Here is a 15,329-nt window from a genome sequence, read left to right as displayed (position 1 = left end):
GAAAGATATCTTTTACACCAATCCAATGGCGTCGCGTTGGCGTAGAGGTATACCTTAGCTAACAAGTTCATGGCAAATGAGATGTCCAGTCTTGTGCATTGAGCTAAGTACAATAATGCGCCTATTGTACTCAAGTAAGGCACTCTTGCCTTTAGCACATCTTCGTCATCATCCTTTGAACGAAGAAAATCCTTTTCAAGATCAAGACTACGGACGATCATGGGGGTGCTTGAAGGCTTGACCTTGTCAAAATGCCTAAGCATCTATCAACACGATGCTCAAGTTCCAAACCGAGACATAATCATGTTCTCCTAAAATCCTTCATCTCAAACTCGAATTTCAAGTATTCAGCAGTTTCCCATAACTCTTTATGGGCTTCTAATGAAGATCATGTCCAACATGAACTGCCATAGAATCTGAAATTTGTTATGAAAACGCGCGGGCATATCCCTTCCCAATCAAGTAGTCACTTTAGTGAGCGTTTCAACCTTATTGCAAACGCGCTCCGAGGTCAAGACCCACTTGACTTGGGTAAATGAAGTCCACCATGAACCTTCATGTATATTCCGTATCTAGATCCCCATAAAGGTACGTGCTGACCACATTTGTAAGCTGCATGTTCAGTTATTTGGAAACTATTAAATTGACAAGGTAGTGGAGTCCAATGACATCCATTACGAGAGAATATGTCTCATCGTAGTCGATTTCAGGGCATTTTGTGAGAAACCTTGCCCCATAAGGCGAGATTGCCATCTTTTTTTCTCATCACGCTTTTTAACGAAGACCCATTAGTCAATAGGTTTTATGTTAGGAGGTGTTGGCATCACTGGCTCAAAAACCTTCTTCTTCGTTAGAGAATCCAACTTAATATGGATCGCATCTTTCCATTTAGGTCAAATTTCTCTATGTTGGTGTAAGTTTGATCTTCCACTTATGCCATTCACTTTGATCTTCTTAGTTTGCTGTAAGTTTCTTTGGTTAGCTGGACATTATTGCAACAGTTTGGGTTTATCACCATCTCACTGATTCCTACTCTCCTACTACTAAAAAGAAGGTTATGTCACTGTCTTATGGTCTTTCTATTCGAAGTTTGTTTCTTTTACTGCTTGAAATTGGCCAAACTTGTAATCAATAAAGAGCTCGTAGAGTTACTATATAGAGAAGAGAAGTACAGGCAAGATAGTGGTACAATACAATGTCTGCTTCTTTTACTGCTTCAAATTGGTACAACTAGTTCTGATTACAAATAGCCCCTAGATTTACTATATAGAAAAGAGAAGTACAGGCAAGTAGTAAAATACCATGTTTATGAGAATAAAATAGAGATATTGATTACTTTGTGATCTTCAGAAAGCTGATCGGTGGCCATTAACTGATTCTGCTTCTTCATTGCATCAGTCCGAGGATATTGCTTTGGCATAACACATTGCTCATATCTTATAAATTAAAATTGGCTGATGCTTATCAATGCTTCTATCTGAATCTGCAAACTAGTCTGACCATATCATCATTGGTCCAGTTCTGAGCTCAGTCTCATGTATCTTCCCAATCCTTCATCCATTAATCAACACTGCTCTGAATCTGCATAGTACTTGACCATGTCATCATCCGTCCAGTTCTGAGCTCGAAGTCGTGCATCTTCCCGATCCTTCATGCAGAAAAGGCGGTCCAACATTTCTGAAGGTTCCATGCTCCTCTTATAGTCCAGGACCTGGTTACCTGAAGTACTACTGAACACAAACTCCGGTGCTATTGCAGACACCGCAACCGTTAGTAGATCACATGCCATTTTTGAAAGCACAGGAAATGACAGTGCATTGTCTTTCCACCAAGCTAAAACATCAAAATTCTGAAACTCTTCATTGGTCATATAGGCTGTATAGTTAACTCCCAAGTATTTATGAAGCTCAGTTGGCCCATAGGTCTTTATTTCCTTCTGTCTCCTCCATTCTAGAAACTTTTCGACAGCACTTTCATCACCATCATCAAATCTCTTTCGTTTTGGGATTCGATCAGAGGTGGGTTTTTCTTTTTCTGCAAATTTGGATTCATAACCTTTGTAGAGGTCATGTAACCTAGCTTCAATAGCTTTTGTATCCATATTCAACAATGGCATGCTCAAGTATTCAGAAATGTCTTTAACTAAGAAATCTAGACCCTGTCCGTTGAATCTAGGGTCCATTGCTGCAGCTAAACAGTAACTGGGTAACATGCACTCGCAATAACTTTTGAATTTCGACTCCATTTTTTCATAAACTGCTGTAAATTCTGGAATTGAATGACCTCTGTGTTTGTCAAAACACTTGCTAATATATCTCAAAATAAAAAGACCACCAGAAGATGTGGGCAAATAAACCTTCGAATTTGAGAGTGCCACGGAGCAAAATACTTTGAGAAAGTTCATAAAAAGAAAACTAATTTCCCAATCACTTTCACATAAAAGATTGCTACCATCATGTTTGCCATTGTAAAGTTCACTGATTGCAGCATTGTAGTTGACACAAGATGCTAACATGAGAAAAGTAGAGTTCAAATGATCCTTGAAATCAGGTTTCAGCTCTCTATATTTCAGACCTCGAGACTCACATAAAGCAGAAAATTCTTGTTGCCTAGCAGAAGAGGAAGCAATGTTAAGAATAGCACCCCTAATTTTCTCTATATGAGCTTCCATCAATTTCAAGCCTTCTTGCACCATTGAATTGACCATATGGCATAAACATCTCATATAAGAAAATTGACCTCCACAAGGAGGTTGCAAAGTGTTTTTAAACATGTCAATGATGGCATCACTCCCAGTAACATCATCAAAAGTAATGTTGAAGACCTTATCATCAATCATATATTCCCTAAATATATCCATTATGCTCTGAAATATAACAGTATCACTATGAGGATATTCGAGCATACGAAAAGCAATGATTCTCCTTTGCAACATCCAAGCAGAGTCAATATAATGTGCAGTAACACAAGTTGTTCATCGGCACTACTCCAGAAATTAGTACTGAAAGAAAACGTACCATTGAAACCAGAAAGCTCGGATACCAGTGCTCTTTTCATATCATTGAAGTAGTTCAGAGAATCACTTTTGATAGTGTGCAGGCAAAGACTAGAATACTCAGACTGAACATATTCTTGAATAAACTTTTCAAATCTAGCATGTTGAGCAGAAGAATAAACTTGCCCACTTGAAGAAATGTACTTGGTCAAACCTTGTCTCATTTTCTGCTGAGAGTATTGAAAAGTTGGCATATAAGAACTTCCAATACGACTTTCTTGGCCAACACATTCATTATCAGACTCATTCATTTCAACATCATCCACGCTGTTTCTGATTTCAGTATCATCCATATTCTCAAGCAAAAATGAAGAAAATACCTCACAAAGCTTCGAAGAGAGAGCGATAAACTTGTAGTTACTTGAAAGAGTTGCAAAGGAAGGGAGAGAGTTGTGTGAGAAAGGAGACGAGAGGAAAATTCAAGGAATGGGTAGAGTATTTGTACAGAAAGTTTTGGGGTCAAATGACACTGTTAACCCTCGAACTAACCGTTATAGAGCTTGGGAGGAGAGGAAATCATGTAATTTGACCTCACTATATAAGCAACGGCTAGTTTACAAAAGTGGCTTCCCTAGTCTCGGGGATTACGCAGTTCTGGTATTAATGAACATAGGGAAAATCCCAGTTTTTGGGATTATGATCAAGTCGTTTGGGCATGGGACTGTGGGTTCCTCTTTCAAGTTTCTACCAGAAAAAGAAGACATTACGAATTAAAAATCTTTTTTTTTTTTTTTCAGAGTTTACTTGGATGGTGGTTGAATTTGCCCAAGTGATAGAGGGTTCCCCATTTTTTGGCTTATGTTCGACGAGTAGCCTTTCGATCATTTGACGCCATGTTTAGCAACCTGAGTTGTCTTGCTAAAGTACTTCGTGGGTACTAAACCTTCAAGTAATTATGTTATCTAAATGGAGCTATGGATGCTAAACCATAGCATCCATAGCTCCAAAAGTACGCTAAATAATCGACAGCACAAATTTAAGAATGAAACAGTATTGGAGCAACCAGACACGACTGAACCGTTATATCCATTTACATTTGGAGCCTTAAAGGCTTAAACTAACAGCAGAGAAGAAAAGCAAACACTCTCCAGTCTCCATCATCTGAAAATAACAAAATGTAAGAGCAATGTACCCTAAACCCGAATTCTGCGACTCCCCTCCAGACACAAGGCAAAGCAAAGATTTAAGCAACTCAAAAACCTTCATTGCCCGAAGGAACCTTGATTTTGTAAGAAGCATTATATCAGAGAGTTCCCCTGCAAGGATATTTGAAAAACGCCTTAGACCTTCTTGAAGAATGAAAGAATATTTCCTTGCTTAGGATCCTTGTTTACTGCTTTCTTGCCTCCTGCTTTGGCAGTTTGATTTTTCGGCCCAGTGTTCGCCACTGACTTCTGAGCTGCGGCAGGCCTGGATTAATAAAACCAACATTTAGAGTTCAGTCACCAGGGAAAAGCTCCAACTTCAGCTAGAAAAATTTAATCAAATGAAGCTTTTGGGAATAAAAAAATAACGAACACATCAAATAAACCAAACAAATGCCTTGGTTACTATTTACACTACTAGAAGTACACAAAGGCTAGACTCATATTGATTAGCTTCTGAACTACATGTTTGTCTAAGTCTGTCGTGGGTAACATAAAATTTCAATATTCTATCAGTTTAAGGCCTCTCTCAATTGTGCCAACGATCTTGACTACATTTGTTTCAACCCATAAATGCAGAATTGGTATAGTTAAATATGATGTGACATCTTTTGGCTTAATGTTTCACTTAAATCCTATGGACTCATATTTGTATGACATTAAGAGGAATAGAAAGTAAAAACGAAAAAACACAAATGATCTTTTGCTACGGAGAATTCTTGGGTACCTTAGTGTTTGCCATACCCTCATTCTGCTAAATATTTTGGACCATTGGATTAGTAATATATCCAGTGGTTCAAAATATTTAACAAATTGGTAACTTGTTTAGCTCTTAGCCTTTCTAGTTTAATTTTTTTTCCTTTAGGATTAAGTTGGAACAAGAAGAAGCAAATTCTTTTTTTATCTCCAGCAATATTGCATGCAGCCACATATCAAATTTCAAAAGAATCAATAGCAAAACTTTTCAAAGTCTATTAACTATTGTCTTAACAGCTCCACATAAGGAATCATGGAGATATTGAGGGGTGCCAAGGCGACTAGCTCTGCCACATTAATGCCAACAATCTTGTACCAACTTCATTCCACAAAGTATTACCTAAGCATACAGCTTAAATATATGATACAACTCCAATCCAAATTCAGTCGGTCCATTTAAATCTTCCATATACACTTTATTCTTTGTCTTGCTGAAACCATACACAACAAGTAACACTTTTGCTAATTAAACTCCATAAACCACAAAGCCTACAATCATAGTATAAGTACCTCAGAGGGAGTATTCCAAAGTACCTCATACACAAATAAAACAAAAACTCATTTCTAAGAAGGATAGTGAAAACAATATAAGTTAACAAATTACTAATTGTTTAAGATATCAAGAACTAGCAATGACTACTTAACATAATTTAACCCCAGGCACTAATTATGCTACTCATTTCCAATAAGCAAAAATGTTAACACAAACTACTAATTGAATTGAAAACAATAAAGATAGTGAAAACAATAAAGCCAATTAATGTTTGATTATCAATTGACAATTGACAATTATGATTTTTCCTTTTTCAAAAAAAATTAAAAGAACCTTCTATCCTAGGTTCACCGAATTACTTTTAGTTAAATAGTCTATATTACTAATTAATTTTATTATTAGTGAATTAATGCTTTGTTAGTAATGGACAATTACACAATTGAAAATTATGTTTTTTTAATATTAAAAATAAAAACCTTCTAACCTAAGTTCGCAAAAGTAGTATTAGTTAAGTAGTCTTTATTACCAATTAATTATATCATTAGTAGTTTCCTTAACCAAATATAATTCTTTTTACATGCATTTTACAATGACAACAATTAGTGTAAAAATAAATAATATTTGTTTTAAATGTAGTCAAATGAGAACCTATTTTAGGACTTATTTATTCAAATGAGAATCTACTTTACTCGAATGAGAACATATTACAATTACCACTTTTAGGACTTAATTACTCAAATGAGAACCTATTTTACTCTAACGAAGACCTTATTTACTTTAATGAGGTTTTTTTTTTCTAATTATCACATGTGTTCTCAAAGTGGTTACATGAGTCTTCTGAGTGGTAAATATTATATAAAATAGAATATGTATGAGAAATGTTAATGTCCATAACTTTACCCGTCCTCATTTGTGTAATAAAGTTCTCCCTTGCGTAATTAAAGTAATATATTGTGTAATGTCCATCGATCGTCGAATTAGTAATTACTTTTAATTGACATAATTTACCACAAATTCCAACAATTGATGAAAAAATAAAAAGTTTTGTTCTAATTTTAGTAATTACTCCACCTACAACCTATGTACTAGTTTATGGATAATTTCACAAGTGTGACAATAAATTTTTATCAAAGTGGTAAATCTTTATGTTTTTATCATTAGTGAAATTATTACTACAATGACTACACATTTTATCACAACCCACAACACTTGATGTAAAAGCGGTAACTTTTGTTCTATTTGTAGTAATTACTCCACCTAAACTAATGTAATAATTTATAGAAAATTTAACAAGTATGACAACAAATTTGTTGTTAGAGTGGTAAATCTTTATGTTTTTATCATTAATGAAATGATTACTACAATGACTACACATTTCACCACAATCACAACAATTGATGTAAAAGCGGTAACTTTTGTCCTATTTATAGTAATTACTCAACCTAAACTAATGTACTAATTTATGGACAATTTAACAAATGCCACAACAAATTTGTTGTCAAAGTGGTAAATCTTTATATTTCTATCATTAATGGAATAATTACTCAATGACTACATATTTTACCATAACTCGCAACTATTGGTGTAAAAGTGGTAACTTTTGTTCTGATTATAGTAATTACTTCAAAAACTATACCATTTACAAGATTACCAACCATTTTACAATCCCGATAACATTTGTGTTGTGAACATGGTAAAATTAAAATTAGACCAAAAGATATGTAACAACTCAGTATTGTAAGGAGCTTCTCCACTTGATAATCAAGGTTCTAAATTTGATAAAAGTTGTCCAAATATGATATTTACATCTTTGACCACTCAATTACAATAATCACAACAACTGTTGTCATAAGTCGTAATTGTAGTTCAACTATGTGTAATTTATTATTTTGACAATACTTGTTACATGAGTTTTAACAATGCTACATATCAAGAAAGAGTGTGTTGTTAATATAGTAAAAAAAAAAAAATTTAAATGACACATGTCGATATTTAATTGGGTAATATGTTGACCAGTTTAGTAGGTTTCCACTATATTAATTTACTAAAAGTAAAAAAACTAAAAAAAATAAGGGTATGACATACATCAAGGTACCCAAGACGACCCCCTTTTGCTACAATCATCTTAGATCAAGAACTGAATGGATAAAATAATAGCAAGATATAAATTAACCTGTTCGTAACACTGGTAACCGTATTATCAGCTTTCTTTGTTGCACTGCTGTCAGCTTTCATTGTTGCACTGCTGTCAGCTTTCTTTGCTTCTGTCTCCTTGCCCTCCCATATTACCTCAGTTACTGTATAAATTACATTGGAACAACAAATGAAAAATAAAATTTAGATGGACATGTGATTTCTTCTACAACAAATAAAAAAATTTATTAGCTCACCTTGCTACAACATATTTATTCAGGATAGATTTCAGATATATAAATCACATATGATATATTGACATTAAACAGTTGCAGTAAGAAAAGAAACTAGAACCAGCTGTATCAGAGATATGACTGGGAATGTTTATAGAACAGATTGCTTGTAAGCAGTTACTAATGAGTCCATCTTAATTTATTACATTTTGTTGAATAACCGCAAGCCATTTGCAGCAGAGAATATATGCTAAGATGCAAACTGACATTCTACAAGCAGGACTCTATGAAAACTGAGGCATAGAAAGCAGGGAATACCTTCTCTTCCACGTTCATCAATCCGCGTCTTCAAAATTTTTCTTCTTTGAGGAGATCTTGATGCACCGTTGGTCGGTTTATCCATTTTGTTCACATCTTTTTCAGGCACAGAGTTACGTTTTTTCTCAGTTAGGATAATCCCAGCATCTATCTGTGTTTTAGCAGCAGTGGCCAGCTTATCCATTTTGTTCACATCTTTTTCAGGAACAGATCTGTCTGTTTTCTCTGTCAGGATAATCCCAGAATTACTTTCCTTGCTGACAACAGTAGAATCTTCTCTGCAAGGTGGGTCAGATTTTCCGTCAACTGATATCTCTTCCTTGACCTCTGGTTTATCTTCTATCTGCTCGTCAAAGTTCAAATTGGTTTTAAGTGGAACCAAAGTTTTGCTACTTTCTTTGAGCTCTTGACATGATTTTCCTTTTGGATACTCTGGTGATGCTAAATTGACTGCATCTTCACATTCGTCTTCATCAGAGAAATCAAAGACAACCCTCCGTTTCCTAGTGACTTCAGAACTGGAAGCTCTCTTAAAATTAACATCTTGATCATCATCGTCGCTGATGACACCAGGTTCTGCTTCTCTAGCACAAATGGAAGCTCTCTTAGGTTGTGAAAGCTGTTGATGTTAACAAACGTAATGTTCTAGTCGAGGATTGATTAAGGTTTACAACCAATCCATATTATAATGCAAAGGCATAAACTTGCATCTGTTTTGAGATTGACTTGGTATGTTCATGGCGTAAAATGTTCAACCATCGAAGATGCTCCGGCACACTCAAATTGTGCTACGCAAATTTGTGATTTTCCGTAAGATCATAAGATAATGGGTGGCTTATGACTTCTAAGCATTGCGCTACTTGAACCATTACAAGCCATTTGACCATGCACATAAGAATTTTGTGAAGAGCAAGCCGCTGATAGGTAAGAGTCGCTGGACCCAATTGAGCTTCAAGTGTAATAATGTTGGAGTGTACAATAATCAGAGCAAATGACTAATGAGAGGTCTACTGCCTTATAAATACAAATGTTTGGAGTTGAAATGCTCATTACATATTTTCACTTTCATCGTCCATTATTACAAATTTGCACGTACACTTCGATTTACAAATGTGCGAGTGAAGGTTGTTTAAAGATGTAAACTTCATCGTATCCCTTCCTACAATCAGAAAGCATATGAAAAATTAGAAGTTAGTAAACTCAAATAAAGAAAATAGTAATTGATGCAGAACAGATGGCAGTCCAGTTTGAAGAACAATTGGATCGTGCCAAAGGTGGAAAACGAAAAGTGACTAGTAGACGTGAAATGGGCTTCCGGAGTCCGATTGGGACGCACCTTACCTTTCCGGAAAGGGAATCGCGCCAGAAATCAAACTCGTCGCTATGCCACGACCTGTGACCTTTTTCGGGCTTTCGGGGTCGTTTAGGGCCTCAAAATTGCATTTTTCTATTTTCCGACGTTTTGGTTTTTCTAGTTGTTTTCGGATTGTTTTCGTTTTTACCCATGGCCTTTAGGGTTTCAATGTTAGTCGCCCTAGGGTTTATTTTCTTATAAATAAGCCGCCTAAAGGCTGCAGGAGGATCTTTTATCATCTTTTATCAATAAAATTGAGATTATTCTCTTTTATCTCTGGTGGACTCCAGAATCTTTTGCTTAGGTTTATTGCTGGTAAACCTAGTTATCAATCCGTCTGCGTCAGTAATGCAGTTTCAAGGGCACTTTTGGCTTACCCTGCCTTCCCACAAAATGTTGGACTGTAATTGTAGATGAGATTGTCGAGGACATCCTGAATAGGTGGCCTGTTTAATGACCTCCTTGCCTCGCTGCATCAAAAATTCAATTGCAATGAGTTTTGGCTTTTCTATCATTCTGGTTGGATAAACCAGGTAACTGTTGTTTCGGTAAGATACTGAATCTAACTTATGTTTGGAATCCCATGAGTTTTTCAGCTCTACGTGTATTCTGAAATTTGATACCTTGAATAATGAAAAAACTAATAATGCATTTGTACAGTTCTAAACCTAAATTTCAACATCGTCCGATAATTGTTGCATGGCCTCTTCCTTCCTAAAGAGAGTTGTACACTACATATTGAGGTTTAACATAGTAATTCAATCAAAGGAGAACATAAGAAGGATACAGCATAAGCCCTGACCTGATAAAAAAGTTTGCGATGTGCTGAGTCACGTGAATGGCATCTTCTGAGTGTGGAATCATCGGTAACCCCCATTCAAAAGCATTTTTCTGCATCATATATGAAATTAACAGATGTATTGGAAACGCTCCAATATGTAAATAACCAAAATATATGAGGCAAGAACAGAGGGAGAAGAATACAAAGACTAGTCAGTAGTCTATTCATTTTCTTAATATACTATTCTTCACTTAATCTGCAGGGTTCATCCAATTATTTCTGTTGCAATGCAAAACTTTACTGGCTTTACGGAAATAGTTATTTGAACAAATTCTAAGAATACAAATGTAGCCATATTGCAATTGTTTGAAGTGGGAAAGAAAAATGTTATTTTGTCTTAAATTCCACAATAACACATGTTAGATATCCATGAAGACACTAATAGAAATAAGAACCTCAACGTGTTTCCACTTGTAAACAGTGTTTTGTTGTGCTATTGCTGCTATGGCAGACTTAAATAAATTAATAGTCACATACAATCAAAAGACTTAACAACATTATAATAATACCTCCAGATGCCATTGGGAGGCAGTCACAGGATAGTGGTATGCATGTACTGTGGAGACATAGACCTGGTATTAATGCTACAAGAATTAGAATTCTTCACGGGAAAAAGGAAATTTTGGAATTGATTTTGGAAAACATGTAACAAGATCCACTACCTTATCATCTTTATCAGTACTGGTTGTCAAGATCTTAAAAAAACTTGATAGATCTTGGCTCTCTTCCAACGTCTCTGGTGAGATACCATACTGTTGCATTGAATCATTGTAAACTCGGGTTACTTTAGAAAACCAATAGTTTGCTTTGTAATCATAATCATATAGATTAAAGCAGGACCAAAACCAAAATGCATGGTTCAGAGAAGCAGAAGCGAAAAAAATCCTTGTCTCAAGTCTCAACAACATTCAGCAATGTCATGATATAAGAATCAAATTATTCTCATCAAGCTTTGTCAGATGATAGGCCACAGCTCATCATCATAATGAAACAATCTAAACTTTCTCAGACTATTAATAATTCATTATTTAGAAGAACAAATGAACAAAAAAGCCAATGATATATGTTTTAAAAGTGGGTTACCCATCTGAACCCAAAAAAAAAAAGTGGGTTACGCATGAAAAAAGAGATAAACAATGCTAAGATTTAACCAGATAATGTTGTAAATATTTGTGGATAATCATGTAAATAGATGATGAGTAATAGGTGCCTATCCCTATAGATTGGTGATTGATAGGTTGTAATTGTAGGAGTGATTGGATTGTAATTAAGCATTACCCTTTTGTGCACACCATGTAGTCCTATATAAGGCTCCTCATGGTGAGATGAATAAGACACACAATCTGATTCTCTGTGTCCAAACTCTCTCTCTCTCTCAAAAATTTTTCTGTTTTACAACACGTTATCAGCACGAAGCTCTAACCAAAGCTCTAGCCAAGAAAAAAAACCCCCCTGCTGCAGCCTGTTTGCACGCCCAGAAACCTCTTGATCGGGACGTCAGATCAAAAACTTTCCTTCATCAAAGTTGTTCGTCTCTGTCTCTTCTATTTGCCCTCCAAATTTCATCCATATTGGAGTCGTTTTGAGACCTGTACACCATTCGAAGTGGGAGCTGTCCAGAATAGGCGAATAGCTCTTGGATTGGCTGAGAAGACAACCTTCTCAGTTCTGCACATATAAGCTGAAGATTCATCCGTTCTTCATCAAGTAATATTTTCCAAAATCTAATTTCATACTCATGTTTATTGAGCCTAATGATTGAATATGAACAATCACCATGATGCATGAACCCTAATATTTGGTATATACATATTTATATATATTCGTTTATGTGTCTTGGTTTATTTGGCTTTGGATTGTTTGGTTGGAAAAGAAAAAAAAAGGTTAGGATTCTTGGATTTAAAGCATTTGGTCCAGTAGTACCATATAGTGCATACCAATTAAAAAACAAGCAAAAAGAAAAGGGATTTTGCTGCTCCTGGGATTCGAACCCAGCCACATCATGCATTAGCTTAGCACATTGTCCACTATGCCACTATGGCTAGCTGGAATTTATCAACACTATTTAATATTAATACTGCCATAAGCAGATTCAACTCCATATAATTGGTGATTGATCAACCCGTGATTTGATTTTGATTGATTTTATCCAAAGCAATTACCATTGTAATTTATGCTCATTACCACAATCACTTCATTATCACATTGAGACAATTCTGAATTATTGCCTGAATTATGATAGAAGAATTATGGGCTTAATTTTTGGTTACACAAATTTGAATCTGCCATTATAATTCTTTATGCTAGAAGCATTATGGGCTAAATTATTACGTGATTATTACATAAACATTATGCCAAAAGTATTTGCTAAATTTATTACCTGTACGTAATGCCAGAAGCATTAATGGGATTTGAACCCATTTCCTTAGGTATATAACCGCTGCATTAATTTATTTATGTTACGATTTAATAACATATATTGAATTTGGTTATGTTATAATTGTGAATATTAATAGAGGCTGAGTCAGAAGCTCAAATCAAGCCCAAAGTCATAACAACAAATTCGAGCCAGAAGCTCAGGCCCAAGTTGCAAGGCCAGAATAGCAACTCACTACATGTTACCATGACAAAAGTTATGAATCTTCTCAAAGTAGGCTCATCCAGTTGGATGCGATGTCTAGGTAAGGTTCAAATGAGGCTGTGTACTTAAGTGAGCCTCGCTCCACCTAAACCTCATCCTTCCTTACCTGGTCGTATTCAATTGGAGTTACCGAAAGGGTTGAGTAATAATTTTTCATTCCTTGGCAGACCAGCCTGAGCCCAGCATGCCTCACACACCATTTGACTTACGCATGAAAGCCCGGGTCACAAGCCTGCTGCAGACTAAGCCCGATAGGCTTCACTATCAAGCCCACTCCTTCTTTGGTCCCGCAGAATCAAAATAAAAATGATTTCATATTGTAAATCATATTGTAAATAAATTCACCATATCTAATATGTGTAATTAATTGCCAGAAGCATTTATTCACATAATTGTGTGATAATTAATATGTTATTTTACTAGCATGCAATTAATATCTCAATTGATTTATGATTTCCATTTATCCAATTTGTGAGATATTATTACAATTTACCTTTTTCAATATTATTGTGTTACTTGTCTGAATTTTCGCACTAGAATATATGTGTAGAAAATGCAGGTACCTAGTGAACTAGAAGTTCTAAATGAACCCGTAGTTCATATATAAATCGAACTTGTAGTTTTGATAATGCCGTTTAAGAAACTTGAAGTTTCCTTTCATAAATTCACCACACATGATAAAACCAGTAGATTTTACATGTCTAATCCGATTTTTCATACCATGTTATAGAACCTGAAGTTCTCATTACTTGCTTATGGATGATATTACCCAAAGCACTAATATTATTTGTTCCTTTCCTGTAAGAAATGTCAAATCTCAACATGTTTGACTTTGTTGCTTTGGAGGTCTCCAGAAGAAACTATCTAAAGTGAACTCAAGATGTGAAAATTCATCTAACTGCAAAGAAGATGAGATCAACAATCGATATTGACAATGTCGTCACTGAGGCTTTTAAGGCGAGTGTCATAATGTTCATAAAGAAACATATGGAGAGAGCACTCCAAGTTAAGTACCCGATTAAAAGGATACACAGACTCTTTGGGTTGCTCTGGAAGAGTACTTTCACCATCAGATGACCATTTTCTTGCTTGAAGCAAGACAAGATTGGTAGAACAAAAAAAACCCATATGACCGTCATCCAAGTGGCCAAGGCCCACGTTGTGGGAACCGTGATGCCCTAACTCAACAAGCCTGAGTTGAAAGGAACACTGGTCAGGCCTGTCGCCACCAGAATCAGCATGATCTTTGTTATCGATGTGGAAGAATTGACTGCTGGTCCCGCACCTGTTGTGCGATAGCCGAAGCAATAGATGAGTATTACGCCGATCGCGGAACTCGAAATACCAACTTTATTAAAGGGTCATTTTCTATTGATTCCACACTAGAGATCACGAATTTTCAGGTAGTTACTGAACATACCGAGGATTAGAACTCGAAGACATGGGTATAATTGGCCCCTTGTGCCATATCTATTTCATCTTAATGAATGAAACATCTTCAGATTTTGGTGATTTATGTTTTCAATTATTTTGGATTATAGAAATGTGGTTATGTTCGAATATATTTAATTCAATAAACTTATTCATACATGTGATCCATTGAATTAAATAAATGAATAGGCATATTCTGTGGGGAAATTTGTTGTCTGGTTAAAAGTGCTATTACGCACACCATACTCCCAGATCGGAGATATTTTTCAAACTTATTGTCTATTCATACCTCTGTGACAGCCGTATCAGGGCAATCCAACCTGATAGAGGGCTATGGCAAAGCCTACTTTATGTTGTCCAATGGTACTGAACTTACCATTAATGAGGCCATATATTCTCCACGTTCCAGAAGAACGTTATTGAGTATTAAGGATATTCGAACCAACGGTTATCACGCTGAAACCACTGAGAAAAATGCGTGGAATATCTTTGTATAACCTCCGAGTGTGCAGCCAGAAGCGTACATTGGAGAAATTGAAATTTGTTAGCTAGAAGCTAACTAATTCAAGCAATTACTTGCTATGGCATGACCTTTTGGGACATCCAGGTCAAAGTATGATGCACCGTATCCTCAATTCATTGCAGGTGCATCCCCTTCTGAATAAGGGTCTTGTATATAATAATACGCTATGCCATACTAGACCATCATATGCAAAGACTAGTACATACACCACCATTTTTCTGCACAGAATGCAAGGGAAATTTGTGGACATATCCAACCACCATGTGGACCAGTTAAATATTAATGGTTTTGGTTGATGTATCGACAAAGTGATCACATGTTACACTATTGTCCACAAGAAAACGCTGCTTTTGCTAAACTCTCACCCAGATCATGAAATTGAGGGTTCACCACTCGGATTATTCCA

General features: G+C 35.7%; 1 protein-coding gene across 1 annotated transcript in view; it reads right to left on the bottom strand.

The window, feature by feature from the left end:
• Window positions 1-15,329, bottom strand: part of LOC112168386 (gamma-glutamyl hydrolase 2) — a 46,606-nt gene that overhangs the window by 26,204 nt on the left and 5,073 nt on the right. Inside the window, exon 5 of the mRNA XM_040519528.1 lies at window positions 10,991-11,080. Coding sequence (XP_040375462.1) covers window positions 10,991-11,080 — 90 coding nt within the window. The remainder of the gene's footprint in view (window positions 1-10,990; window positions 11,081-15,329) is intronic.

The sequence above is a fragment of the Rosa chinensis genome, chromosome 5 (assembly GCF_002994745.2).
Source record: "Rosa chinensis cultivar Old Blush chromosome 5, RchiOBHm-V2, whole genome shotgun sequence".
Lineage (NCBI taxonomy): Eukaryota > Viridiplantae > Streptophyta > Magnoliopsida > Rosales > Rosaceae > Rosa > Rosa chinensis.
This window is presented reverse-complemented; position numbering and strand designations above follow the sequence as displayed.